Below are 26,588 nucleotides of genomic sequence, written 5' to 3'. Positions count from 1 at the left end.
AAAAAATGCTTTTAATGAGCTATAAAGTACAATAAAATGACAAATAATGACCCCCCCAAAAATACAAATATATTAAAACTGATAATTACGGGCAGGGTGCTCTCTCAAGCCAGAGGTTGAGGACAAAACAGTGGATCATGAGATGTTCTGAAAAGGTTGTGGACAAAGAACAACTTCACTACATTGGGTGCCAGGATGAAAGCAGGTGAAAACCAACTGGTGTCGTTTTTCTAGCAGGCAGACTTGATGAGGTTGCCAAAGTACGCAGTGATGGTCTTCAGCTTGTTGTTGAGGAGGTTCTGCTCCACCTCCACCTTTCCTCCCGGGCCGGCAAGTGAGGCAATCTGACAAGGTAATAAACACACAGTTAATATCTATCTATATCTATCTATTTATCTATCTATAAATTCATAACTCGGGCTGCTTTAAAGATTTGTGTACATTTCTTCAGAAAACATTATGGCTGACGGAACAACCACTGTCACATTATCAACCATTAGACACAACTCGATGTTATCCAAGTGTGTATACTGATAAATGCCAATCACTTGTAAATTAGAAGAGTGTTCACACTTCACAGCCTCTTACATAACATAGTGCAAATGAGGATGCACTGTGCATGCATTAGCCAATTTCATTTTCTTTTTAAATAGTAATAATTATTTTAGCTCATTAGCCATGTACAAATATGATACTTCATACAACAAAACTGCACACAAAAACTGCACACAAAACAGCTAGGCCGAAAAGGTGTAGGCTGAAACCCAAGCTTATAGTGCCTAACCTTCTTACTTTAAATAAGCAAAATAAAACAGAAAACAATTGCAGAATCATCAAGCAATAGAAACAAAGACAATCTTTCTATAATCTTTGTAATTATTACATATTATTTTTATATTGATTAAATAACATTTTATATTTAATTACCATATTAATTTTAGAAATGTAAAATTATTAATTTTTTCACAGCTATTCCATATTTTTAATCACTTTTGCAGATACACATAGCTTTTTAATATTTGTTCTGGCCCTTGTTGTTTTAAGCATTTTTGTTCCCCTCAACCTATACCGGCTCTCTTTAGCTTCAAAATCATAGTAAACCGTTGTAATGACATCTTAATATGTGAGGACAATGCTTAAAAAAAGCCAAACTCATTGCCTGCCAATAACGCATATATGCGTTTTTTAGAATACATCACTTGCCTGCCAATAACGCATATATGCGTTTAAAAAAATATATATATATAAAAATAAATTTGACCCAAAGACCAAGGAGATATGATTTTTCGAAGATCTAGACTCCTATCTACTTCCTTGTTAACTTAAAACTTAAACATTCTGTATCTCGGCTCCGGAGTACTTTTTGTTTTTCAATGAAAAATCTCTGGCAGCCAACAGCTAAAAATCTGAAATAACTCTGGCAGCTGGTGAGTTAACAATGACTAAAAAGTGGTCTAAGGGACCAGTCGAAATTTACATAAGGGGGGGTATGGAGGAAAATAGGGGAGGGTCATGCCTTTCTAATTTTGGTCCAAGGGAGGGTCAGCTAATTTTACTTTGAATCCAAGGGAGGGTCATGCAATTTTGAATTGATAAAATAGTCCGTTTTTTATATACCTTTTTAGTACAGCAGAACAGTGGTCAATGACCCCTCTCCATTTCAAAGGATACAAAGAATTCAAATCAAGTAACACCTTGTCTATTTAGAATCAATGACGGTCGTTAACAAGCCATCAACGCACAGCGAGTGTGAACGACCCAAATCTATTCAGCGTCTTAACGATGGTGGTTGAACAATTAAGCAAAACTTCAACAGGCGTTATTGGAGAGATGCATTATAAATAGGCCTACTATAACTGGATATTCATAATCATTTGAAGTAATTCTGTGCATGTGATTAATGTGGATCTATATGGACAGTTGTGTATATGTTACAGTATGATTGGAGAACCAGTACGATTGAAGAAAGCGCGCTCGTTTTTACCACCCACCCAGCACTAGAGGGAGCCACAAGCCAGGCTTGTGCACAAACATATATGGCCACACACACAGACACACACACACACACACACACACACACACACACGCACACACACGCGCACGCGCTCATGCTTTTTTTGGTTTATTGAAAGCAGGACTGTTTAGATACTTTTATTGTGTTCTGGCTTTTGTTTTACTTTCTCCCTGACACACACACACACACACAGTGATCCATGAAAAGAACTATTCTGTCCCTATCGGTTTACAACTCAAACGGCGCTGAGTCGACTAGTGGAGCATCGGCCGGTCAGCGCGGGCACTCGCGCCTGGAGGCGCGAGGGCGTGCTTCCTCGGCCTCAAGCTCCACTAAGTCGGCGCGCCGTGCGTGTGAACGCGTGTTCAGCGTTCCCCTCATAGATATTATGGTTCCCCTAGCGTAGCTTCCTGGTTGCTATGTGGGGGGGAACAACAAAAGACAGGTCTCCGTCGGCGCATCAAAGCCCCGCCTCTCCGCGCTCTCCTTCTCCTCCTCGGAGGAGGAGGAGAAGGAGAGAAGGAGAGGACGGGACGGTTTATTACGCGAGGAGGAGGAGGAGGAGGAGGCTCCTCTTCCTCGTGAGACTCGCGTAATAAACCCGCGCCTCGCAGCGCCGCGTCCTCCTTCTCCTCCTCGCGAGCCTCGCTAATAAACCCTGTCTCGAAAAGCCCCGCCTCGCCCCGAAGGAGCCCCGTGCCTAAAAACGAGCGCTCTGTCTTCAATCGTACTGGTTCTCCAAACGTACTGTGACATATAGATGCCTAGCTCCACAAGTAAAACCAGAAGCATCAGGCCATAATTGATAGCCTAATTTGTTTTATGTAGGCAACAGTGTAGTTGTAGTCACTGTAGTTGATAATTAAAAGGGCAGAGTGACAAAAGTTTTAAACTACTGGTTACCAAATATTCAACTTTCTTCAATCTGACCAGGATTCAATGGGTTTCCCACATGTAAGATGAGAACACTATCCATTCTGCTACCACTACTACAGATACACTGTGCATTTAGCAAGACTGACTACACTACAGCAATGAATGTTCTAATCAATGTGGAAAGCAAAACATTGGACATATCAGTTTTAAATGTCATGTTGTATTTGATGGGGAGGGTTAGGGGTGTCAAGAATTTCACAATACGATACATGATGTTGGGCATGATATCGATATGATATATTATTAATGTTCTTTTCTCATGTATCATCAACATTGGCCATCATCTTATAAATAACGTTATAAAGCAAGTTAGAAACAATTACAAAGTGCTTTGTACACACAAATAAATACATTTGTGCAAGCTTAATGGAGAAGTGAAGTTCTCACTAACTATAAACCCATTGTTTCAGAGGACAGATAGACACTAATATAACAAATATAATATAATATAAGACTGCATAACTATAAATTCCACAAACCTCATATTTTTGTCATCGGGACTTTACCAACCAAGTGCAGCCTAGTTATTTCCAACAGCTAAAAAAAATCTATAATACCAGATACAGTATAATACAATCTTAGATTAGATGTAGGCCTATTTGAGAGTGCAGATGCATGTCACATTAACGAGCGTCAACGAGCATCAGCTGACACACAACACCTCCCCTCTGCAGTGCTTTAAACTGAAAGTGACTGACTGGAGTCTGTTTCATTTCTCTCCAAAATACCTTGAATATGATGGAGGACATGATTAATAATTACTATGATTATGATAAGCTTTACATTTCATATCATACAGTAAAAACTCCTAACTTTCACCGGCAAAAAAAAAGAAAGTGTTTTTTTTTTATTAAAAAAACAATTAAAAAAATATTACGATACAGTATGACATCATGACAATACCTATCATCACATTTTAATACCACGATAGGCTATATCGTGACACTTCTAGGCGGGGAGGGTTACTCTTTTTTTTGTAATCACTTGGGGAGGGTCATTGATTTTTTTTTTTTGTCAAAGGGAGGGTCATGGCATTTTAGATCAGGGCACATACATTTCCTCCATGCCCCCCCTTATGTAAATTTCGACTGGTCCCTAAGCTTCTTGTAAATGTCCTTAAACGAATAAGGCAGATTTGCAGGGGTTGACACTAAGGTCTCAGAGGCACTGGCCCGTCGGGCAAGTACAGGTCATGTTCTACTTGCCCAAAGGTCATGCCCACTTGCCCGAAAAGTAAATCGTCCATTATAAAATGATAGGTAAACTTTGAATTACCGTTCAATTTAACACTTATTTTTTTACTTTCTGGGGCTGTGCGATAAAAAATGTCATATAATTTTTTATGCCAAATACCTACATACTGTAGCTATGAAAATGACTATGGGCTCACATTCGTTATTTAATATTTTTTAAATGTAGCGACAGTGAAAACAGCACATTATAGGTAAACAGTGCTCTTATTTTACATTCCACAGATCAGAAGACAGAGCTCTGGCCACGTTCAGGTGTTTAGACAGAAATATCTTGTTATGTTAATAGACGGTTGCGTCCCCTCTCAAACGAGCACTTGCCCGGTCGGGCAACCTGAAAGCAAACTCCACCTGCCCGCAAGTTTTATTTACCTGCCAGGGGCAGGTGGGCAACCCTTAGTGTCAATGCCTGGATTTGTGTTTGCTTTTTGTAGCTTGATAATGATGCTACACGCACACATTTTATTGCCTGATAATGAGGATGCATTTTGTTGGGGGGGAAAAAGAAAGCAACACAGTACTTAAAAAAATTATCACGTTCTAAAATGTTTGCGGCTTGCAGAAAATATACACATACATTAAACAAACACTTCATCAGAGTATTCTTTTGATTACAGCTTTTTATCATAATTAATGTATTAGATGCTCTCATCCAGAGGAGTGTGGACATACATACAGAACAGTACTGTACATGCATTGCATCTCCTACAGCAGTGGTTCTCAACCATTTCAGGCTGTGACCCCCCTATTTGAACTGGGAACCCCCACCCTGATAAGCACTTAGAATTGTAGGAGTTGAGGCATTACATTTAGTTTGACTCGGTTCCATTACATATTGTGAAAATAGCAGATCTACGAGCTCACAACGCCTTGTAGATCTGCTATTTATTTATTTTTTGTCTCTTTCTTATATTATTTGACAATGTTTGACTAGTTTTTATAGTATAGTTTTGTTGATTACTTTTGATGCGGTAATGGTCTCTTCTTTTTTTTTCGGTCTTAAAAGTCCTTAAATTGTCACTTCACTGTCATCTGGGGACCCCGCCCCCCCGACCCACAGGTTGAGAACCAATGTCCTACAGAACCACACTTTCAAACACAAACCTGATCCATGTCGGCGTTCCGAGGCAGGAAATACACAATGTTGTCCGAGATCAGTTTGGACAAGCGGAAGATTTCATAAGTGTCAGTGGTTAAGGACAACAGACAATCCCCCCGTAACGGACAGTTTTGAAGCTGCACCTTACAGTATGTACACCTGTCACAGCACATGATGGGACATCTGTTAGATCTAGTTCTAGGTTTTGGTGAGACGTGTTGTACATTGTTGTGATAAATCATTCTTCTCTCGAATTTCTATTCCATAAGGCTGTTCCTCACTGCTTTAACAACCAAATTCCCCCTCTTGGTTCAGTACAGTTTTATGATATTGTGTCTCATCTATCTCATTCTATCGTTTAAACTAATCCTAAGTCATCTCATCTCATGGTAATGGTATAATAGAACATAAAAAGATTAGGTGAGATGACCATCTTAATTTATGTAATGTAATCTCATCTCATCATATCCTATCTCACTTGATGAATTGAATTACACAGGGCCACAATGGAAACAAGTCCTTTTAGCATCATTGTATAATCGTACCACTGTACTATTTGCTAACTGTTAATAAAGCATTCAATCAATCAATCAACATATGCAAAGGATATCCATCTGGTTCAATCATGGTCTTGATGTCAAAGACGTCAGCGGTCAAGTAGTTTGGCCCGCCCCATGGAGGTGACAGGAAAACCACGTCACCACGGAGCCGGGGTGCCAGCTGTAGGAAGTCCCCTTGCACGAAATCAATCCGGTCAGCGACACCGTAAACCGTGGCGTTGTGATGCGCCAAGTCCAAACGCTCTCGGTCAATATCAATGGCCAGGACTGACAAAATAAGTACAAAAAATGTCACCTGGCATTTTAATAAACATATTAATTACTTAATCATTTCCAAACCAACTCTGTGCTCTGTGCTAGTCAAGTAATGTATATGTCACAGGGTGAATGGAGATCCAGGGTGATTGAAGACAGAGCGCTCGTTTTTAGGCTTTTCGAGACAGGGTTTATTAGCGAGGCTCGCGAGGAGGAGGAGTGTGAGCTTGTAGATTGCTGCTATTTTCAAAAGAAGGAGGACGCGGCGCTGCGAGGCGGGGGTTTATTATGAGAGGCTCGCGAGGAGGAGCTCCTCCTTCTCCTCCTCCTCCTCCTCCGAGGAGAAGGAGAACGCGGCGCCAAGAGGCGGGGCTTTGATGCGACGCGGACCTGTCTTTTGTTGTTCCCCCCCACATAGCAACCAGGAAGCTACGCTAGGGGAGCGCTGAACACACGTTCACACGCACACGCTTGTCCATGACGGAGGCGCGCCGACTTAGTAGAGCTTGAGGCCGAGGAGGCGCGCCCTCGCGCTGTGCCCGCGCTGACCGGCCGATGCTCTACTAGTCGACACAGCGCCGTTCGAGTTGTAAACCGATAGGGACAGAATAGTTCTTTTCATGGATCACTGTGTGCGTGTGCGTGTGTGTGTGTGTGTGTGTGTAAAAAACTAAAACAAAAGCCAGCAGAACACAATAAAAGTATCTTAACAGTCCATTGAAAGCATGAGCGCGTGCGCGCGCATGTGTGTGTGTGTGTGTGACTGTGTGTGTGTGGGTGGTCGCGGCCATATATGCTTGTGCACAAGCCTGGCTTGTGGCTCCCTCTAGTGTTTCTTCTACAGAATTGCTGGGTGGGTAAAAACGAGCGAGCCTTCTTCAATCACCCTGGTTCTCCATTCACCCTGTAACATACATATATATACGTGATATGTAACAAGGAATGTGATGTGCTTGCTATCATGTAAAGGTCAAAATACTGTTTAAACTGTTCATCATTAAACTAGGAAATTCTGTGGATCTCGGTATCAACATAGGAACAGTTTAGCTCCAATGTGGATCTTGGACTGGCCTGTGACATCAATCATCTATGAAGTAAGTCGTCTATGATGTATCTAGCGCGCGCATGTGAAAACAAATTATTGGATTTACTTCTGTGGCAGCGTTCACTAATCAGTCCCGTGGTTTGCAAGACTATCTCTGGACAGGCAGACAGACATACACACACGTCTCACACACACACACGCTCTCATAGATGACTAGCTAGCCTCTTGCAGAACCATGCTGTAAAACTCCAAATGTACTCAGAATGCACATAGAGTACAAAACCTTAAATGTATTACCAATTACCTCATTCACTCCACTACACCCCAAAAACCTACTTTATACCAATATCATTACATGACTGACTCGAGCAACATGGTCATGTGACTTAGAATAAATTAGGTCCTTGAAGTAGTGGTCAAAGGGAACTTCATATTGGGTCCTAATAAACATTGTAGATTAAGGACACACCCACACACAACCTGGGCATACCTCTCTTTCCGGAGAGGGCAAACTGGATCGCATTTCCTCCGACCCCACAGAAGGCGTCGATGAGCAGATGTGAGTCAGAGAATGTGTCCTCGACCCTCAGGGCGATATGCTCCGCGATTCTCTCTGGTGTCACAGAGAACCAGCCCTCTGAAATGCCATGATTCACATGTGAGATGGGTTCCCGAAGTTGGTTTGTACACAGGGTCATTACAGAAAAATATAATACGAAAACGGTAGTAAATTTATCTTGTGCTAGTAACAGAGGCAATATGACAGAGGAACACAATACACAACTGACGCCCATTATTATATACGGTTGTCTAAATATTTGTTTTAGCCATGATTACTTTCTTGTATAGTGAAAAGGGACAATCTAACTTTATAAATAGCCTCCGTCTATAAATTAAAAAACTGCTTCACCAATTAAGACAAGTCCACAATTATCACTGTATTGTAGCTGCTGTTGCTGCTAAAGCGTGAAACACAGGATAGGTACAGGTAAGAGTAGAGAGATAATAATAAAGTTAATATAAAGACACCATCAAATAAAGTTAACAGGGACTGGCTGAGTTATATCATATATACTGTAGTTATATATAAATGCACAGTCTAACAGGGATTGTATGCATGAATATACATCTATCACCAATACTGCATGTGTGTATACTCATATAACAGTGAATATGAGACTGATATGGTGTCAACCGTCTTTCAGCATTGAACCTCATGATGTAGCTCATTCTGACATATCTGCAGCCATTATGTCACAATTTGAAGTTGATGTGTGAGCATGCACAGTATGTGTGGCAGGTCCTGTCACTGTAGAGTGACACAGTGACATTCATTCTTGTAGGTCATCCCCCACCCCTGAGGGTCGGCCCTTGAAGACATCATCTCTGCAGAGATGTGTAATGCACATTAACACCACTGGGTGGCACACTAATATCACGAACACCAAGAATCGGAGAGACACAAGCAGAGATGATGTCAGTCTCTATTTCATGACACAGTATCTCAATGTCATTGCAACAAGGAATAGGAGCAATAGTGCGGAACAAAGTCTGCTCTCAGTCAACTGGTCTGTAAGGGAAAAGGAAGAAGAGCCTCTTGAAGCAGATATGCGGCCTGCTTGCGGCCTGATTTACCATTTTAGTTGGATGTTACAAGCTAATTTGTACAGAAAACAAGGTTTTATCTCAAAATGTAAAATTGTTGTTGGTTTGTTCCTTACTTTAATAAAATGGACAACTGCTGTTTGGTTGTATATAATGTGATGTGAAACGGAACTGAAATAAAAGATGCAGAGTCAAGTGTAAAGGAATCAAGGTGTTGTGTATGTCAGTTCAGCCTGTACACGAGTGTGAGTTACCGTAGACTCACCGTGGTCCAGTCTGATGCCCTCGTCGAAACGAGAGAACAGCCGGTAGCGTTGGGCCCAGTATTTAGCGAGCTCTGGCTCTGCAGCCATTTCTGCCGGCATCTCACCATACCCTCCCCTCTTCCGCACCTTCTTTCTTTTCTTCCGCTTAGTGGCACCCTTCACGCTCAGCTCTACAGTTCGGATACACAAGCGTTTTTTGGGGTTAGGATGTTTCTAATGTAACACGCCACAGGCATTTTATTCAGATATAGAAGGCCACTGTAAAGCAGTACATTTAAAGGTAGATCAAAGACCACATCAAAGACAGATGGATAGACAAGTCATATCGTTTGACCTTTGTGGAATGAGAATTACTCATCACCATGGGCATGAAAAATGAAGTGGAAACAACACTAAAGCCTTAAGGGCTTGAAAGTCAGTCAGCACCGGTTATATCAGGAATAACCTACTGCCTAACTAGTTTGACTAATGACAGTTTGAATAATGATAATATAATATAATATAATGATTATTTTGAGAACCACATATAGTAGGAAACACAGACTGAGTAGATGAAATAAAATGCAATAAAATGTCCATCTTGTCAGGTGGAAATGGCATGCCCATGGGAAGTGGCGTCATGATCCAGGGGAAATTATTTTTACTGTACGACCTATGGTTTAAACTAAAAACGTGAATCGGCCTATTATAGCACCACCATGAGGCCGATTTTAAAGATTGGGGGCAAAGTTTCTTCTTTGGTCTACTAGGAGGAGTATGAGTGCAAAGTTTAACGCCGATAGGTCAAGCAGTGCCTGAGATCAGCCTTTCAGATGGACAGGGGCGAAAACATAATTTCCTCGGCCTTCGGCTGTCTGGCCTGGCAGAGATGATAACAGTTTTGGGGGGAAACTTTTGGGGATCTGTGGATTAAGGATTAGCTGTAAGTAGGGCTGGGCGACATGACTTCAAATCGTCTATTTTCGCTGTTTTTGCATGCCACCATTGTACTACTATGACGTACTGTATAATACAGGACTTAAATGGTTAATCAGACAAATCGATATAGTCTTATTATAAAGAGATCTAAAAATTTGCACGAACAAACCTGCTTCTTGATTAGCTGTTACACTGGATTAAGACTCACCGGTATGTTTGTTGGGTTGGTCAGGTAGGAGATAGTCTGGGATGTCCAGACAATAAACCGGCCTCCCGTTGGCTTCATCCTTGGTTTCCTGCTGCACAGTAAAGGGTGTCCCTGCAGGGACTTTGTCCTGGGTCCCCTTCTCATCGTTGGTCTCTAGACTGCTGGACCAGAGTTATGATAGTTAACTAAAACTAACAAAATAATTAATACTAGAATAGAAAATACATTTTAGTTAACTGAAATAGAAACTAAAAACTAGATTTACACACAAAAAACTGACAGAAACTCTATTGTGTTCAAAATGTTCTTTTTTCAAACTTAAGTCAGAGAGAAAATGTCCTTAGTCTTAGTAAAAAATAGCAGATCTGCTATTTTCACTATTTTTCTGAGCTTGTTGAATCTTTCCACTGATTACCCCATATTACAACAAAAAAACTAAAACTAACACTCAAACTAATACAAACTAAACTAAAAGTAAGCCTTTCGATAAACTAAAAGCAAAACTAAACTAGCAAACCCACTTAGAAAAAAACTATCAAAACTAAACTGAAATTGAAAACAAAAAAAAGGCAAAACTGAATAAAACTAAAAACTAATGAAAAATGCAAAACTATACTAACCTTGGGCTGGACTGGCACTCTTCCACCTCCACACCTCCATCTATATGCTCTTCCACCTCGTCCCCCTTCTCTTCCCTTAATACCCCCTCCTCCTTCTCCTCCTCCTCATTTGCTGGCACTCCTTCCAGTGCAGGATTACTGGGGGTTGTGTCCTTGACATGCTGTGTATCGCCTGCGAGGGAGGTGTCACATGGGAGGTCATCCCGTGGTGTCGCCAGCATTTCTGACTCGCTCCCCACTCTCTGGAGAAAGCTCTGCACCTGAGGAAAAAGAAACAAACCCATGTCAAGTCAAACTACATTTGCGTAGCGCGTTTCAGACAAACGGAAATACTGTGTGACAGTGTGTGTGCATATTGTTAATGTGCATCTGTATGTTGGGAGAGAAGAATATGCCAGTGTGTGTATGTTTATTTGCATCCATGTGCATGATAGTGTAAATTTTGCCCAGGAAAATTATAAAAAAAACATTTCCTCAACCTTAACACAAATTTAAGGGGGTGGGGGAACATCTCAACAAGAACTGTGAAAAATGTTAAAGTCCTTTTTGGCAACAAATAAAAACGAAATGTAATGTCGGGTAGATGAAGTATCTCAGTATCTGACTCAGCCAAAATTATTTGAATCCAGTAATGTGTGTACTCAATTTGGTTAGGGAAATAAAAAGGACATTTGTGCAGAGTATGCAAGGTTCACTGCATTTGTGGCATCATTGGGTTTTCTAACATTTGTTGTTACTGTGATTTGAAAAGAATACAAAATAGCTCACTGCCAGGCATGGTCAGAGTTGGTTGTGCAAACCAAGTTGGGCCATGATAATTGAAAGTGCAGCAATGCTTTGCACCAATGCAACTCCATTTGTGACTTGTTAAAGACATCCTTTGATGGCGTGTAGTGTAGATTAGCAATACATGTCCTTACGAAACAAGTTTGGGAATAAAAATCTGATTGAATCAAACAGAACAGAGGAGAGGAGAGGAGAAAACTTTGTGAGACATTTCATTACATTTTTCTCCCTCAGTGCAACGATAAAAAAAAACTATTTTGCACTGTCAGCATATGAATAAAAATGTGTATGCCTGTCTACCAAGGTCACACTGTCTGAGGCCTATGAGTGTGTGTGCGTGCGTGTGTGCCTGTCTGTGAAGACAATGTGTGGATGTGAATGTAGAGACTAGAGGATACAGTATGTGTACATGCGCATGCACTGTGTATTGTGTGTATGTTATTGCCTTTGCCGCACATCTACAAGAAACTGAGGGAAGTTGAGTGACATTAACAAGTATGCTGGGCCAAACATGCTGAGCAATGCCTATTACAATCAAATGGAGAAGAGAAGAGAATGGGAGGGCTCAAAGGAGAGGGAAAAAAGGAGAAGACCCCACAAGGATAGATGGAGTGGAGGAGTTTTAGCAATGATGCCCTTAAAAAGAACACATTAATGATGTATTTTCTTTCCAAGCCATTTTACTTTACATTAGAGTACTAGAGTACATACTCTAGTCTGTACCCTTGCAATAATACAATTAAGCATAACAGTTGTGACAAGATAGTCAGTAATAGCAGTACCTTCTGGACGGTAGTGTTAATTTGTGGCTGTGTGTTGTGTTCGTCGTCTGTGAAAAAGATGTGTTTGTTCCCACGGTGGGCTCCTCTGTTTCCCACGTGTTTCCTGCTTCTCCACGCTTTAGCTCCTCTGGGCTGGCACTTCTGTGTCGAACTGCCTTTAAACCGCAGCACGCTGTCAAACCTGTTGATGCATACAAGTACATACAATAACAGTACACAAACAAATACAGGATTATTTACACTATTCAGAATAGGAACCATTCTTCGGGAAGTTAGGGGCAACTCAGGATGCCCATCCACCACGGGGCATTTTTGAGTTCAAGGACCCCTTAGCTGAGAGAGAGATGAAGCAGGGACCCCCCACTACATATTGTATAAAATTGTGTTGCAGATTAAACTTTTTCATAGATGATTTGTTTGACAGCACTATCATCAGTGTTGGATTCATGCTTATGTGTAACCCTCAACACATTAGCATGAATACTTAGTAAACTTGACCTTTGGCTCTGTACTTAGCCGATCTACAAGTACACAACGCATCACAGCACAAGGCGTTGTGTGCTTGTAGATCTGCTATTTTTAGGCTAATGTTCCCCTCAGAATAGGGATACAAGTGTTCAAGTTGTTAGTGTAAAAAAAAAGTTCCAATCACAAAGATTTGGCAGCCCCCCTGTAGTAACTCTGAGGACCCCCTAGGGGTCCCGGACCCCTAGTTGAAGACCCATGCTTTATACAGTATACTTTTCAGTGTAGATACACAGTCACATTGATTGAACACAGGTGGTGTGTTAGAATTTACAGTTGATATGTGCATGTGTGGTTTCCCTAATATAAAAGGAACAGAAAACAATGTAACACAGTGTGTATATTACATAAATGATACAATGTTAATAATGATCAAATCTAAATACTAACATACATGAACCCGTCAAATGTAAAATAAATACCTTACTGTAACAGAAGCACACTCTTACATCAGTAAGAAAGAATAATGAGCAGCTAGTCTCAACCTTAAATAAAATCCTGCTAAGCCCCACCCAAAAAATAAAATGAAAATACCTTATTGGTTATACATTAATTAGCTTAATTGAAATCACACATGTGAATTATGAACTCAATTGAACTCAGCTGTAGAATAAAATAACTCAAAAGGAATAGGGATTTAGTATATACAGTACACTGTACTGTATGATATTGGCTATAAAGACCAAACATGTCCTATGGATAAAGAGCAAGGCGGCACTGTACAAAAATTGGCCCAATTTCCTTAACTGTAATAAATAATAATTATGCTATGTTTTTCAGGTTCATAGAGCAATAATATGTGATATTATCGTATCATTAATAAACTGGAATTCAAGACTTTAAACATTTACTAGCGTTTATAATACATATACACTGTTCCACTATGTCTTGTTGTTTGAAAATGTAGTGCATACCTATCCAGAAGAACCAAAGACATGACAGTACTACAGTAAATGGGAGGCCATTAATCAAAAGCAATCAATCTCCTCCTTTTGTCTCAAATTCAGCATTTGATTAATCAAAAAAGACTTAAGTTCAATGCGTTGTGCCAATCATTTACTAACAACTTATTGACCTTTTTTCCTTTCTTCCAATTTAGTCACTGTCGATCCCCCTATGTGGTCCCTGTCCCTGCCAACCACCACTGTTGGCCAGGGGAGGCCATCTGCCTCCTCTGATACAAATGGAGCCGCCAGCTGCTTCTTCTCACTTCACAGCGAGGAGGTTCACCAGGAGAGCCTAACGTGCATGGTGGTTTGCATTATCTCCCCCAGCTCACCTCCCCGCTGACCACACGCCCCATCCGACCAGTAGGAGTCACTAGTGCAGCGATAAGGACACAAGTATCCCGCCACCTTCCAACTCGCAAACATTGCAACTGTGTTTGTTGGAGTGCACTGCTACTGGGAGTGCGGCGGTTGATGAGTATTTTACCAAGATGCCCAACTGTGCCAATACTTACATAGGATGGGGGTGAAACAAGGATGAACATAGGCAATAATGAAGGAGGGAGTGGAGGAGTTAAAGGGATAGTTCACCCCCAAAATTACTTTTTTCTATCGATTACTGACCTCATATTTTTTTGTTTTCGTTGCATTCCTAAGTCAATAAGTTGATGACCGGCAGCGGTTCCGTATGGAGACACAAAGGAGACTCTTTGTGTCTCCATATGGAACCGCTGCCGGTCATCAAATCATTGGCTTAGGAATGGCTTAGGAAAAAATACCCATGAATTCAAGTCTCCATGGGGTGAGTAATCGATAGAAAAAATGTTATTTTTTGGGTGACCTATCCCTTTAAGTTAAAAGGAAGGAAATTAGGAAGCAAAGAAGGAGGGAGGGAGGGGCTAAAGACAAAAGGAGGTAAGAAAACAGAGAAATAACAGAAGAAGAAAACAAGCAGGGATTCACTGGCTATGGCTACTGTGAATAAAATGTAGACAGGTATATGCGTAATGTACCCTGTGAATCTAATCATCATGGTGTATAGTAAAGCAGGCATCAAGGGATTCTGTACAGTAAATAATAAATAGCATGCAGTGATATAAAGATCATCAATTTATCAAACTTACAGAGGGTCCTGTTTGCATTTAAGTCCCAGTTTATCCCATGCCTCCTCCTTGGACAATTGAGGGTTTTCATCCACATCAAGCTCATGGCTGGAAGAAAACAAACATTTTGATCTTTATTAACATTTCACCTATTTTAGATTAGAATTTCTACTGCCTATTTCTTTGTGTGTTTTTGTGTGAACAAAGAGAGCAACCTATCACGTCAATTAATTGTTTTCTGTCTTTAGAATGATCCTTATTTGCTTTTTTAGGCTGGGTCCCACTCAACCCAGTGTCTGGAAATGCCTTTAACCATGGGAGTAGATTATCCTGCTTATACCATGGCTATTGGGCAGACAATAATCTTAAGGTAATGTTAAGGTAATAAAATTAAGGTAAATTCGGATACATTTCTTGAAATGAAAATGAAAACTTAAAATACTAGCACACGCTTCAGCATAATACTGTATCATAGATCTTACTAACGGCTTGTCTAGTCTCACAGCTGACTCAGCCAGACACTATGAGCTAAGTTAAGGCTTTCTAGATGTGCGATGACCACAAACTGAATAAATCACCTTGTATATAATAACACAACTGTTTTACTGGCTCCATCCTGCTTGTAACCAATATATTAACTAGATACATGACACGTTTCACAACTTTTTGCTTCTGTGAATTTCACATTTTAAAGATGATAAGGCAGTTAATGTTTCTTCTGTGAAACCTATGCTGGGTACCACTTATCATGGTTTCCCACAATGCTTTAGAAAGAATTAGCTAAATTCATATTTCATTGTATTCATGAAGTTCACAAGAGTTTTAAAGTTAGATACAGTGATTGATTATTAAGCATCACTACAGACGTAGAAAGGAGCTTTAATGATGGGGACAGCAGGGCACACACACACACACACACACACACACACACACACACACACACACACACACACACACACACACACACACACACACACACACACACACACACACACACACACACACACACACACACACACACACACACACACACACACACACACACAGTTTGACTGCTGACAAAGCTATGTTTTCAATAATTAAAAGCCAACGAAAGGGATAAAGCATTTGTGCACTCAAAGCCCCAAAATTATAGTTTTTTCCCCCCCAGCATGCATTGAGGACAAACAAGCGAAATGCTTTGACCAAAAACAAGGATTTCTTCAGGCAAACTAATGTTTTTTGTAATGTTTTTTAAGGTACACCAAAGGCTGCTCTAAAGGGTACATAAACAAGTCCATGTAATGCATTCCAGTAAACAACCTACTGTATCAGCAAATCCAAATGAGCAAAAAGTGTATGCTTAACTAAAAGTAAATTTTCATTACTTAGCTCATTGCATTACCATTCTAATGTTGCTGGCCACAAGTCCAGTCAGTCAGTCAGTCAGTCAGTCAGTCAGTCAGTCAGTCAGTCAGTCAGTCACTCACTCACAGGAGTGAAAACATAATGTCTGCCTCCCGGCCTGGCGGACATTATTACTGCTCACCTCCTCTTCACTTTAGCATCTCCTCCTCTTGGTGGCTCATCCTCATCCTCACCACCATCTTCACCATTAAACCTTTTCTGGTCTCCTGAAGCATTCTGATTGCCTAGACGGCCACCGTCCAGCCTGGAATCTACAATTACACATCAGCGATGTTCACACACTGAAGAATTCTCAGTTGATCATTGTTGAATTGAAAGTTGAATCATGCAGGTGAATTGGTGTGGGCATTCCTCAAGACACGTATTAGAAAATTTCAATTTGCTCTGATGATGTGATTACAAATGCCTGCCAGGGTGTGTTGCTGTGACAAGCCAACCTGCACGTCCACCACCATCCTTTATTTTTTTTTGCACCCTTTTCTCTTTATATCCCTCTCCCTTTCCTTTCCCTCTCTCTGCCTTTGTTGTGATTCTGAAATTAGGGTTCAGCTATTAAATATGAATGAGCTACCACCACATGCTCCGTTCATTCAATGTAAGATGCCTTTTGATCTAGGAGTCATGAAATATTCAGGGGGATTTATCCACCAGCCAATGTTGAGGTGGTGGCAAGAGTTGAGGTCAAAGTGGCTTCAATGGTTTCATGCGTTCCAGGGCAAGATACAAGTTGTTTGTACAAATTACACAGTTTTTTTCTTGTCCTCCATGGGAATACTTATGCACGTGTTTAGCATTAGAAGGTGACAACAGTGCTAAGACAACACCACATTAAACTTTTATGGGGGGGGGGGTGACTTCAACCTAAGTATTAGGGATGTGTGTTAGGGTACTACGGACGGAGCTATATTTATCCGATTATTACCTCTATTTTCTGCAGTGCTGTCCCTTGAGGAGGTGGCAGTCCTCTTCTGACCGTTACCACCATCACAAGGGTCATCGGTCCCACAAACATGGTCCTCTTGCCTCACTCTGCCGTCACACGCGTCAACTACCTCCGACCGAAGGCTCATCTCACCAAGCAGACCAATCAAGGTGCTCCTGTCCGTCTCCGACTGGACCTCGGAGGAATCCCTGACATCACAAGAAAAAGCTCCATCCTTTTCTCCTTCCCTTCCATCAACTTCAGCATCTCCATCCCTTTGCTCCTCGTCGTTTGCCCTCAGATCTCCTTCCATCTGTCCTTCTCCATTAGCAGGTATACTACTGCCGGAGCAGTCAGTTATCCAGCCATGAGATGACCAGTAGGTATACTGTTCCCAGTAGCTGCAGTAGGTCTCCGTAGAATGTTGCTCCCAGGCGGCTTTTGTGTCTGGGTTTTCCCATGGAGAAGTCATCATTTCAGGGTAGCTGCCGGATGATGTCTGAATCTCTGGATGTTTCTCTAGCCAGCCTTGCCATAGCAGAGCTTCTCCTTGCTGACCTGCAGATATTAAAAGGTGGACATTTCTGAAACCAAGAACGTGTCTACAAACCTGTGCCTCACTCAGGACAATGGACCCTTCGCTAAGCCCCACCCACTCCACTCTGTGACTGGTGGTGCGAAGTTAGTCACACCCAGGCCTGGCAGCGCCTGGCAATCTCTGCTTCTCACCCATTGACTTGCATGTTAAATGACGGCTTTTCCCCTTTAAAATAATCGATCATTTCAGCAGCAATAGCTTCAAAATCTCTTCTAAATCTAGTCAACAAGGCCTGCAGTAGGCTATGCACTGGACAAATGTGCATGACATTATTTCAATAAACTAAAAACACGGGAAATGTTAGAGGGCGTAATAGCCATGGATACACGACGGTCGTCTGTCTCGACCGTCATGGATGAATTTCAACCTAGTGTTTGCACTTTCTCCATTTATAGCCCGTACATCTACAGAAACGTTCATATTTCAAACATAAAGTGCTTATCCCATGGCCATGGATGTTACATTTATGTACGGGCTCTCAAAAGTACCCGTATCATCCGTATTGTTCAATAAAAAGCATTTTAATCTGATCGGTGGTCATTTTCTTCATATGCTTTCAACTAAGCGATTGGTAGGTGTATTGCACTCTGATACATTATAACTCTATGAGAAAATGGCCACCGATCGGATTAAAATGCTTTTTATTGAACAATACAGAATATACGGGTACTTTTGAGAGTCCCGTGCATCATTTTAACATCCGTGGCCATAGGGTAAGCAATTTATATTTGAAATCTGAACGTTTATATAGATGTACGGACCGTAAATGGAGAAAGTGCAAACACCAGGTTGAAGTTGATCCATGATTGTAACAGGAGTTTTCATGTACCGCAGGGTAAGACTACAGTAACAGTTAATAAATAGACGAACAAATGAATGAATATACTTTAACGTGCGGAATCCGAAACAGGCAGCGCTGTGATTCTGAATTTTGTTACGATTACGGTGATTAGTGACACCACCTGGGCGAGTGAGTCGTGTAACTTTCCCGACGTTAAACTGTGTATGTGTTCAACAACTCAGCCATGCAGCCTTGCAGTTTAAACGCAGATTTCAGCTTGGGAAAATAACCATCCAACGGTTTTGGGTACGTGGAATCTGTTGCTGGTTCATCACCATTGCGTTATCTGGTATGATTCCTGTTCTTGCTATTATGTTGCAAATGATTGTGTGTGTGTGTGTGTGTGCGGGCGAAATAACATTGACAGGCAGCTATGGCAGGTGACGAAAGCTTGCCAGACCTGTGCCAGGCTAACAACGGTTGCTAAGCTGGCATTGGACAATCGCTTTTGGGGTGGGGTTTAGCGAAGGGTCCATTGGGTGCCTTCAATATTTATTTTTACATCTTCAGGGTGAGAATACAAATAATATCATTTGCTGTGTCTCTGAAAAACTATTCTTGGACCAGAGACAAAATGACATGATCAGCATACAACACAGTAGCCAATTAATATCAATTACATCTCTTGTACCGCACCTCTAAACTAGACCCTGGTATAACATTTCATTAGAACATGGTCATTTTCTCAAAAATCTAATATGTTGCAAATTTTGTTTTGCGCACGCACGCACGCACGCACACACACACACACACACACACACACACACACACACACACACACACACACACACACACACACACACACACACACACACACACACACACACACACACACACACACACACACACACACACACACACACACACACACACACACACACACACACACACACACACACACACACACACACACACGATATGATTACTGGTCCACAAATTTCAACATAAAATGTATGATGAAATTGAACACTTAACTGCTCACTTCTCTCTTATTTTATCTTTTTAATAATCAGTTTCCTCCCATAACGTTCGAACAAGTAGTATCAAAATATGAGAGTTTCATAAGCCATGTGCAGTACAATACTAGTTTGTAAGACCGTATGGGTTTTGCCCTATAGATTAACATGCTGGGGCCCTTTAATTTGTATTTATTTTATTGTATTTATTTGATTGACAGATGAGCTTTCACTACTTAATATATTATTATTATTATTATTATTATTATTATTATTATTATTATTATTTATTTAATTACAAATATGAGGGCTGCTGTAATTAATATTCCCAGGCTGCCTTTTGTTTCCAGTCCACCCATGTTGGTGATAAAATTTACCACTTCTGTAACTTAGTCATACTTCTCTTTTTCTATCTTTTGTCTTCAGTTTTCTCCCATAAAGTGAAAAAAAGCTGTTTCATAAGCCTGTGCAGTACCATACTGTATGGTGTGCAAAACAGACCTACAATTTACAATTTAGGTATTTAGCAGATGCTCTAAATCCAGAGTAATTCACAATAAACAAGGTAAACACGTACATCAAATGCATAGAGACAGTGTAGTGCCGCAGTAATAGGATCATAGGTCAACCAAGAATCTAGCATCAGTCTAAACAGTGCAATATCAAAAAATAATTGATCTGTACATTGAAACTATACAAACTATAGGAAATTATATTTTAACCTTTGATAAGACTGCATGGTCGTCAAGGATAGGTCAAGTGCTACAGGCTAACACACATTTGCACCAAATTATGTTGCTATGTTTACAGTTTACATGTGTGCCAAATGTCATGCCTGTATGATTTTTCAAATTATTCCCCCTACTATCAGATATCTTTATTTTTTTGCATTTGGAATCACACGCCGGTTTGTTTACACAAGCCACCTGTCTGGCGCCTTGCCAATAAATGTTTCGCAGGCTATAACGCAAATTTTTGTTGACAAAAATGTAAACATTTTTAGGCTATCCCTTGTCATAAGGCCAAGGGATAGCCAACAAAATTGAATAGAATCGGCCCTTAATAATCTCCAAGGGTTGTGGTGACTGATGTTGTACTCTCTGATCATTCCTGTTTCTTTGAAAGTACTATCTCCGAGCATACAAATGTCCAACCAGAGGTAATCACAATATGGTATATCACTGAAAATACCAGTGAAATATTTATTCAGGCCTTCCCTTCTACACCCATCCTCTCTTGGGTCTCAGGTAATGAGCTTGTAGATAATAAGTTGGTGCTCTGGCCCTAATTAGAGGCTAATTGTGTTCATTGTCTGGGTTTGATTGCTGGAAGCAGGTCTGGCCAATAAAAATTAGGTGCTGTTGTGTAGCCTACATTGTTTCATTAGTTCCACATTTTGCATCTGCTAATGTTCCATTTCAAATGGTTTATTAATGGAACGGGTGGGACTACCAAAACAATCTTAGCCAAAATAACAGTGCTGTTTTTTCTGTTTTTCTTTTATCAATCATCACAACATTCTAGTAGCCTATGACTAAGTTAATACCAATCATAGAAGTAATGCTTGCTAGGCACTCTTCTTCATAAGAAACCACATTTTATTGCTGTCTTCTGCTATTTAAAAAAAAAAAGTGAAAGGGTTTAAGTGTGTCTGTGGGTTTTATAAATATTGCACCAATGTCCATTTTTCCAAGAGCTTGTGACTAAATAATATACATTGGATTCATTGGAGAAAAAAAAAATCCCCATTTCCTGAAAAGTAACAGCTTTGGGAATACACGTTTTCTGCCCGACGGCGCCAATTTGTAAATTGAAACATCTTATAGTTATAGCAGAGACACATGAGAGCAGTTTGAAAAAACTAGTAAAATGAAAGCTGTTCACGCACATGCTCCCAGGCCTGGACCAACTGATCCTGCCTGCACGAAGTCGCATTTTGCCCAATCAGGCCTGTGATCTAAAATGAGTTTGACACCCCTGAGTGTAGTAAAGACAGGAAATTGAGCAAGGGCAGAAAGGGGGGGAGAGAGTTGGAGAGACACAAGTCTTCAGCTGGAATCGGAGTGGGGACATTGCATTTGTGGTCAACACACTATCCGGTCATTTACCAGCATGCCCCAAGTTCTCTTACTCACTCCAATAGGTTTCCCAGCCGGCATCCTGACCACCCACATTCTCTCCATGTTCTCCAGTTCTTTCTTCCACTGGATCAGTCACTTCAGTGTGGGTTTCAGCTAGGAACATGATTATAGGGAAACGGTCAAAATGGCATCCTATGAATGTTTATATACAGTGTGTGTGTGTGTGTGTGTGTGTGTGTGTGTGTGTGTGTGTGTGTGTGTGTGTGTGTGTGTGTGTGTGTGTGTGTGTGTGTGTGTGTGTGTGTGTGTGTGTGTGTGTGTGTGTAGACTGTATATACTGTCCAACCACCTCAACACTATTGGGGCAACATCTTCACACCATTGTATGAATAAACAATATGTCATTCATTGCTGAATGTGAAATTTATAAACCTAGGGAACATGTATTGATATGTATTTTCCTTTTTCGACAATACAGTGAAAGCTGATACAGTGTCAAAAGATTTTTGACCACCAATATAATGACTAAAGACCTGTGGACCAAATACACTAGCAGCTACTGACAACATCTTTGTTTCATTACCTTCATCGGACTCATCCTCTTCTGGTGATGCTGCCCAGTGATTGGCTGTCTTCTTATTTGATCTCATCCTCTGTCAGGTGAAAATTAAAAACGGTTTATGACTAATTTAGTACTTATTTTAGCTCAATAATAAAGACTATTTATCCATTATTCCATGTAGAAGCTATGCCGTAACAGTGAAACAACTTTAATGTGAACACATTTCGCATAGCACTGATATGAAAGTAATCGTCCGGGGGGGGGGGATTTTATAACATATCATATTTTTGGTGAGTATTTATTATAAAGGACACTATGACGAGTATTTATTATGTTAGAGGACACCTGCGGTTGAGATCAAGAACTACTGAACTATCAATCTAATCTATCTCTCCATCAATTTATAGTACAGTAGGCTCAGTTAGAATGGCTACTCACAGCTTTCTTCCGGTCAGATAAACTGCCGAAGGCAACTGGCAGTCCCATGCTGACCATCAGCTGGGCCTCTTCATCTAAGACCTCCTTTTCTTCTTCTTCTTCTTCTTCTTCTTTCTCCTCTTCCTCATCTTCTTCTAAGTCATCAAGATCATCATCTATAAACAGAAGATGCTGAAACTCATTGAAGCCTGTCTAATTTCCAGTGTAAGTTTATTTCACAAGTGTAGAGCCCTTATGGGAAATGCCCTATTTCCTTCAGTTACAAGTCCTGGGGACTGAGAGAGTCTATGATTACAGGGAGTATACAGGGAGAGTTGTGAGGGATCAGAAGGTCAGAAATGTAAGCAGGTGCAAACAATAAAATGTTAAAATCACTTTTGAATGCCACAGGTAGCCAGTGCAGTGAGGCAAGAACAGAGTGTTAATGTGGTCATATGTTTTGGTTCTTGTAAGAACCCTAGGGGCAGTACTTTGGACAAGTTGGAGGCGGTTAAAGGGGAATACCACTAATTTTCAACATTGAACCATGTCATATACTGTTGTGTGGAAATAAGAAAAAAGTCCCCCCCCCCCCTTCTATGTTGCCTAGAACTGGAGAATTGATTGTTGGGGTCATGTGATCAGTGACGTACTCTTTGGCCCGCCCTCTAGGCTGCCTGATTCACTAGAATGGTGAATCTTACTTCCAACTGAAACAGTGCGACTTGAATATAGAGTTAAGAGACTTGTTAAAGCATTTTTAGCCAATTGACATCTATTATCTACAAGTACAATGTCTTATGAAATGTGATATATAACCATATGCCATTATAAACTACTACAAGTCGCACTGTTTCAGCTGGAAGTGAGATTCCCCATTCAAGTGAATGAGGCAGCCTACAGTAGATGATAATCTTTTTAATAAATGGTAAAAGATATATATGGTTGCATTCCAGCATAGCATCTTTGCTTACACACATAGTGACCACATAGAACCCCCTGCTAACAATCCATGGAAGCTGCTGACATACATGTACATAACAGGCACTGGTAGGTGAACACAAGCTACAGATTTTACTTGATTTTAGGTTAACATATTTCAAACCATAAATCAATTGCTTTGATTTGACCCCATGATTTAAGCCTCTTGTATATGTAGTGTGTGTATGTTTTCAATTGTAATATGTTTTGACTTGCACGGGTGTGGGCCTGAACAATATACTAAATTATCCGTTATGGTACATTTAATAAACATTACAAAAAATATATATATTAAAGGGATACTTCACTTTCGGGCCGGGGACACATTTAAAAAAAATATAAAAAATAAATGAAAAAAGTTATGGAAAATTCATGGCCCCCTCACGCATTAGTAGGACACTCTAATGCGTGAGGGGGCCATGAATTTTCCATAACTTTTTTCATTTATTTTTAATATTTTTTTTAAATGTGTCCCCGGCCCGAAAGTGAAGTATCCCTTTAAGATAATGAAATTACTTTATTTTCATACAATCTTTCAACACTGTGAAGGACACTCTTTAACCTGTGTAATTCTGTTTAAGAAGGTGTAGGTACATGGATTATGTAATATCATAATTATTTCCACAAATATCTGGATAACAGTCCAGCCCTATGCTGGTATTGTAACAAACCTTGGGGCGCGGTTTCCGGCAGCTCAGAGACGAGGTATCGATTATCAGACCGATATAACTCTCGGTCCCTAAAGAGAGAGAAACAGGGACAGAGTCAGGTTAGGAGTACCACCGATTATATCATCCACCCACCCATAATCTCATCTAACATTTCACCCCAGGAATTAAGCAGAGAATCCTTCACAGCAATCTCATTTATGTCTATGTAAAACATCTCCTGACTTATAGCCAACCTACAGAGACAATATTCACAGATTCAGACAATCAGCCTTAATCAAAGTAATATTGTTTTAATTCTTTATTTCTATCAATTCAAATAGATGGACAGATCTAGTTAACCTACTTTTGAATTCAGTGTTTTGATGTAGCATGTCATGCATAGAACTTGTTCGAATAAAGGGTTAAGTATACATAAGCAAATTATCCATAATTTTTGAACATTGAAAGAGATGGACCCCAGGGGGGCAAATTGACCTATACTATATAGCAGTGGTTCTCAAACTTTTTCATGTCAAGGACCCCCAAATTGACATATATTAGCCGGTGGACCTCCATTTGAAAAGATATGCAAGGGACCCCCACAAGAGAAGATTTTACGGCTATAGCAGTGATTCTCAAACTTTTTAATTTCAAGGAACCCCAATTTAACATGCATTAGACCACAGACCCCAATTTCATGGAATTTCTTTCATCTCCGAGAGCCCAATCTATAAAATGAGTGTTAATTTAACTCTGAGAGCGCACAAATGGAACCTAATTTGTACAAATTCAGAGTTACAGACCCATACCATAAGGGTCCATTTGGTTCCTTTCCTAACTAACTCTCATTTGGCTGGGGCAGTGGGGACCCCCTGGAACCCCCTCAAGGACCCCTGGGGGTCCCGGGACCCCACTTTGAGAACCACTGCTGTATAGACCTGTAACTCTTAAGTGTACAAATTGAACCAAATGTACCATTATAAGAGGTCCATTTGGTTCCATTTGCACACTCTCAGAGAGAGCTAAACAGTGGTGTACTGTAAAGTAACTAAGTACATTTACTCAAGTACTGTACTTAAGTACAATTTTGAGGTATTTTTACTTTCTTCAGTATTTCCAATGTTCAATACTTTTACTTCTACTCCACTACATCTCAGAGGCAAATATTGTACTTTTTACTCCACAACAATTATTTGACAGCTTTAGTTACTAGTTACTTTGAAGATTCAGATTATTATTATCATCACAAAACATGCATTAACCACTTCAACCCTATATGTATTTCGGCCATTTTAAAATAGCAGATCTACAAGCTTGTAGATCTGCTATTTTCAAAAGATTTGTATACATTTTGAACACTTTAAGTACTTGATGCCAATACTTTTGTACTTTTACTCAAGTTCATTTTGAATACTGTAATTTAACTTGTAAGAGAGTATTTCTCCTACTTGATACTTTACTTAAGTACAACATGTGAGTACTTCTTCCATCACTGGAGTTAAAGAAAGCAATGTTTAAATCAGCAGCATCACTTACTGCACAAAGGCCCTGGAACAGAGACAGTGGATACTGTCCAGTGTGTCCACAGTCCCATCAGCACCAGACAGGTTCCTCTGGCTGAAGATGATATCAGCCACCACGTCCCATTTACTCCTATAGTCGATCATCATGTCGCTCATCTGATCTCATTCACTTCATTTGAGTGTCTTTCAGTAGACTGACACGACTCACAGTGAACAGTTACTTACAATGACTCCTCTCTAGAAAATAAGCAATCATGCTTCTTCCTCCAGAGAAACAAAATAAATATTATGCTTCTTCCTCCAGAAACACAAACTGTAAAATAAAATAAAAAAGTCTGAAGCACGTTTCCACGATGATAAAACGTAGTCACTTAGATCCCATATACCAGAGGGACAAACACACTGTAGGCAGCTACTGTAGAATGTCACTTTTAGCCAGCTTGAAAGAAGGAAAATCGTATCTATTTTAAAGCACGATTGGGTAGCTTAAACTCACAGATATGTTATTTGAAACTAGAGTGGAATTAATAGCTAGTATATCCAAAAGATGGACATTGGACAATATTGTTTATAAATAAACCGATTTCCTCCCTCCATCCTCTTGGCTTATGGGATATGGAGGGTCACTTCCGGGTGGTGTTGCCAGATCTTGACAGAGAAACAAGCAACGAGGTCTAGGAAAACAAGCCCAAAAGAGGAAATTAGGCCACATGCGGCGTGTTGTGAGATTG

The 26,588-nt window shown here is 40.4% G+C and overlaps 1 protein-coding gene across 4 annotated transcripts; it reads right to left on the bottom strand.

The window, feature by feature from the left end:
• Window positions 1-26,453, bottom strand: tgs1 (trimethylguanosine synthase 1). Of its 4 annotated transcripts, none has more exons than XM_080440588.1 (16): window positions 25,871-26,453; window positions 24,356-24,423; window positions 22,725-22,879; window positions 22,308-22,377; window positions 21,779-21,877; window positions 17,249-17,806; window positions 16,448-16,577; window positions 14,941-15,027; window positions 12,345-12,525; window positions 10,777-11,036; window positions 10,157-10,317; window positions 9,030-9,200; window positions 7,650-7,796; window positions 5,910-6,126; window positions 5,305-5,383; window positions 1-344 (listed from the first exon to the last, which is right to left on the bottom strand). In XM_080440588.1, the coding sequence occupies exons 1-16, from the start codon at window positions 26,011-26,013 to the stop codon at window positions 231-233; spliced, it is 2,640 nt and encodes an 879-aa protein (XP_080296714.1). In that variant the 5' UTR covers window positions 26,014-26,453; the 3' UTR covers window positions 1-230. The 4 variants fall into 4 exon arrangements, with proteins under 4 accessions (XP_080296714.1, XP_080296715.1, XP_080296716.1 ...); XM_080440589.1 differs by having other exon boundaries at window positions 10,157-10,314; XM_080440590.1 differs by lacking the exons at window positions 1-344; window positions 5,305-5,383; window positions 5,910-6,126; window positions 7,650-7,796 and adding an exon at window positions 8,086-8,545.
• Between the last annotated feature and the right edge of the window lie 135 nt (window positions 26,454-26,588).

This window comes from Gymnoscopelus braueri, assembly GCF_963280865.1.
Source record: "Gymnoscopelus braueri genome assembly, chromosome: 10".
In the NCBI taxonomy this organism is placed as follows: Eukaryota; Metazoa; Chordata; class Actinopteri; order Myctophiformes; family Myctophidae; genus Gymnoscopelus; species Gymnoscopelus braueri.
The sequence above is the reverse complement of the archived record's forward strand: the minus strand, read 5'-3'. Positions and strand labels throughout refer to the sequence as shown.

Coding starts and splice junctions, on each gene's coding strand:
- tgs1 (XM_080440588.1), bottom strand. CDS start 26,013: ATGAGCGACATGATGATCGACTATAGGAGTAAATGGGACGTGGTGGCT. Junction 16,578..17,248: donor CAGCACTGCAGAAAATAGAG/GTAATAATCGGA, acceptor GTGTAATTGTAG/ATTCCAGGCTGGACGGTGGC. Junction 15,028..16,447: donor GATGCTAAAGTGAAGAGGAG/GTGAGCAGTAAT, acceptor GTTTTCTTCCAG/CCATGAGCTTGATGTGGATG.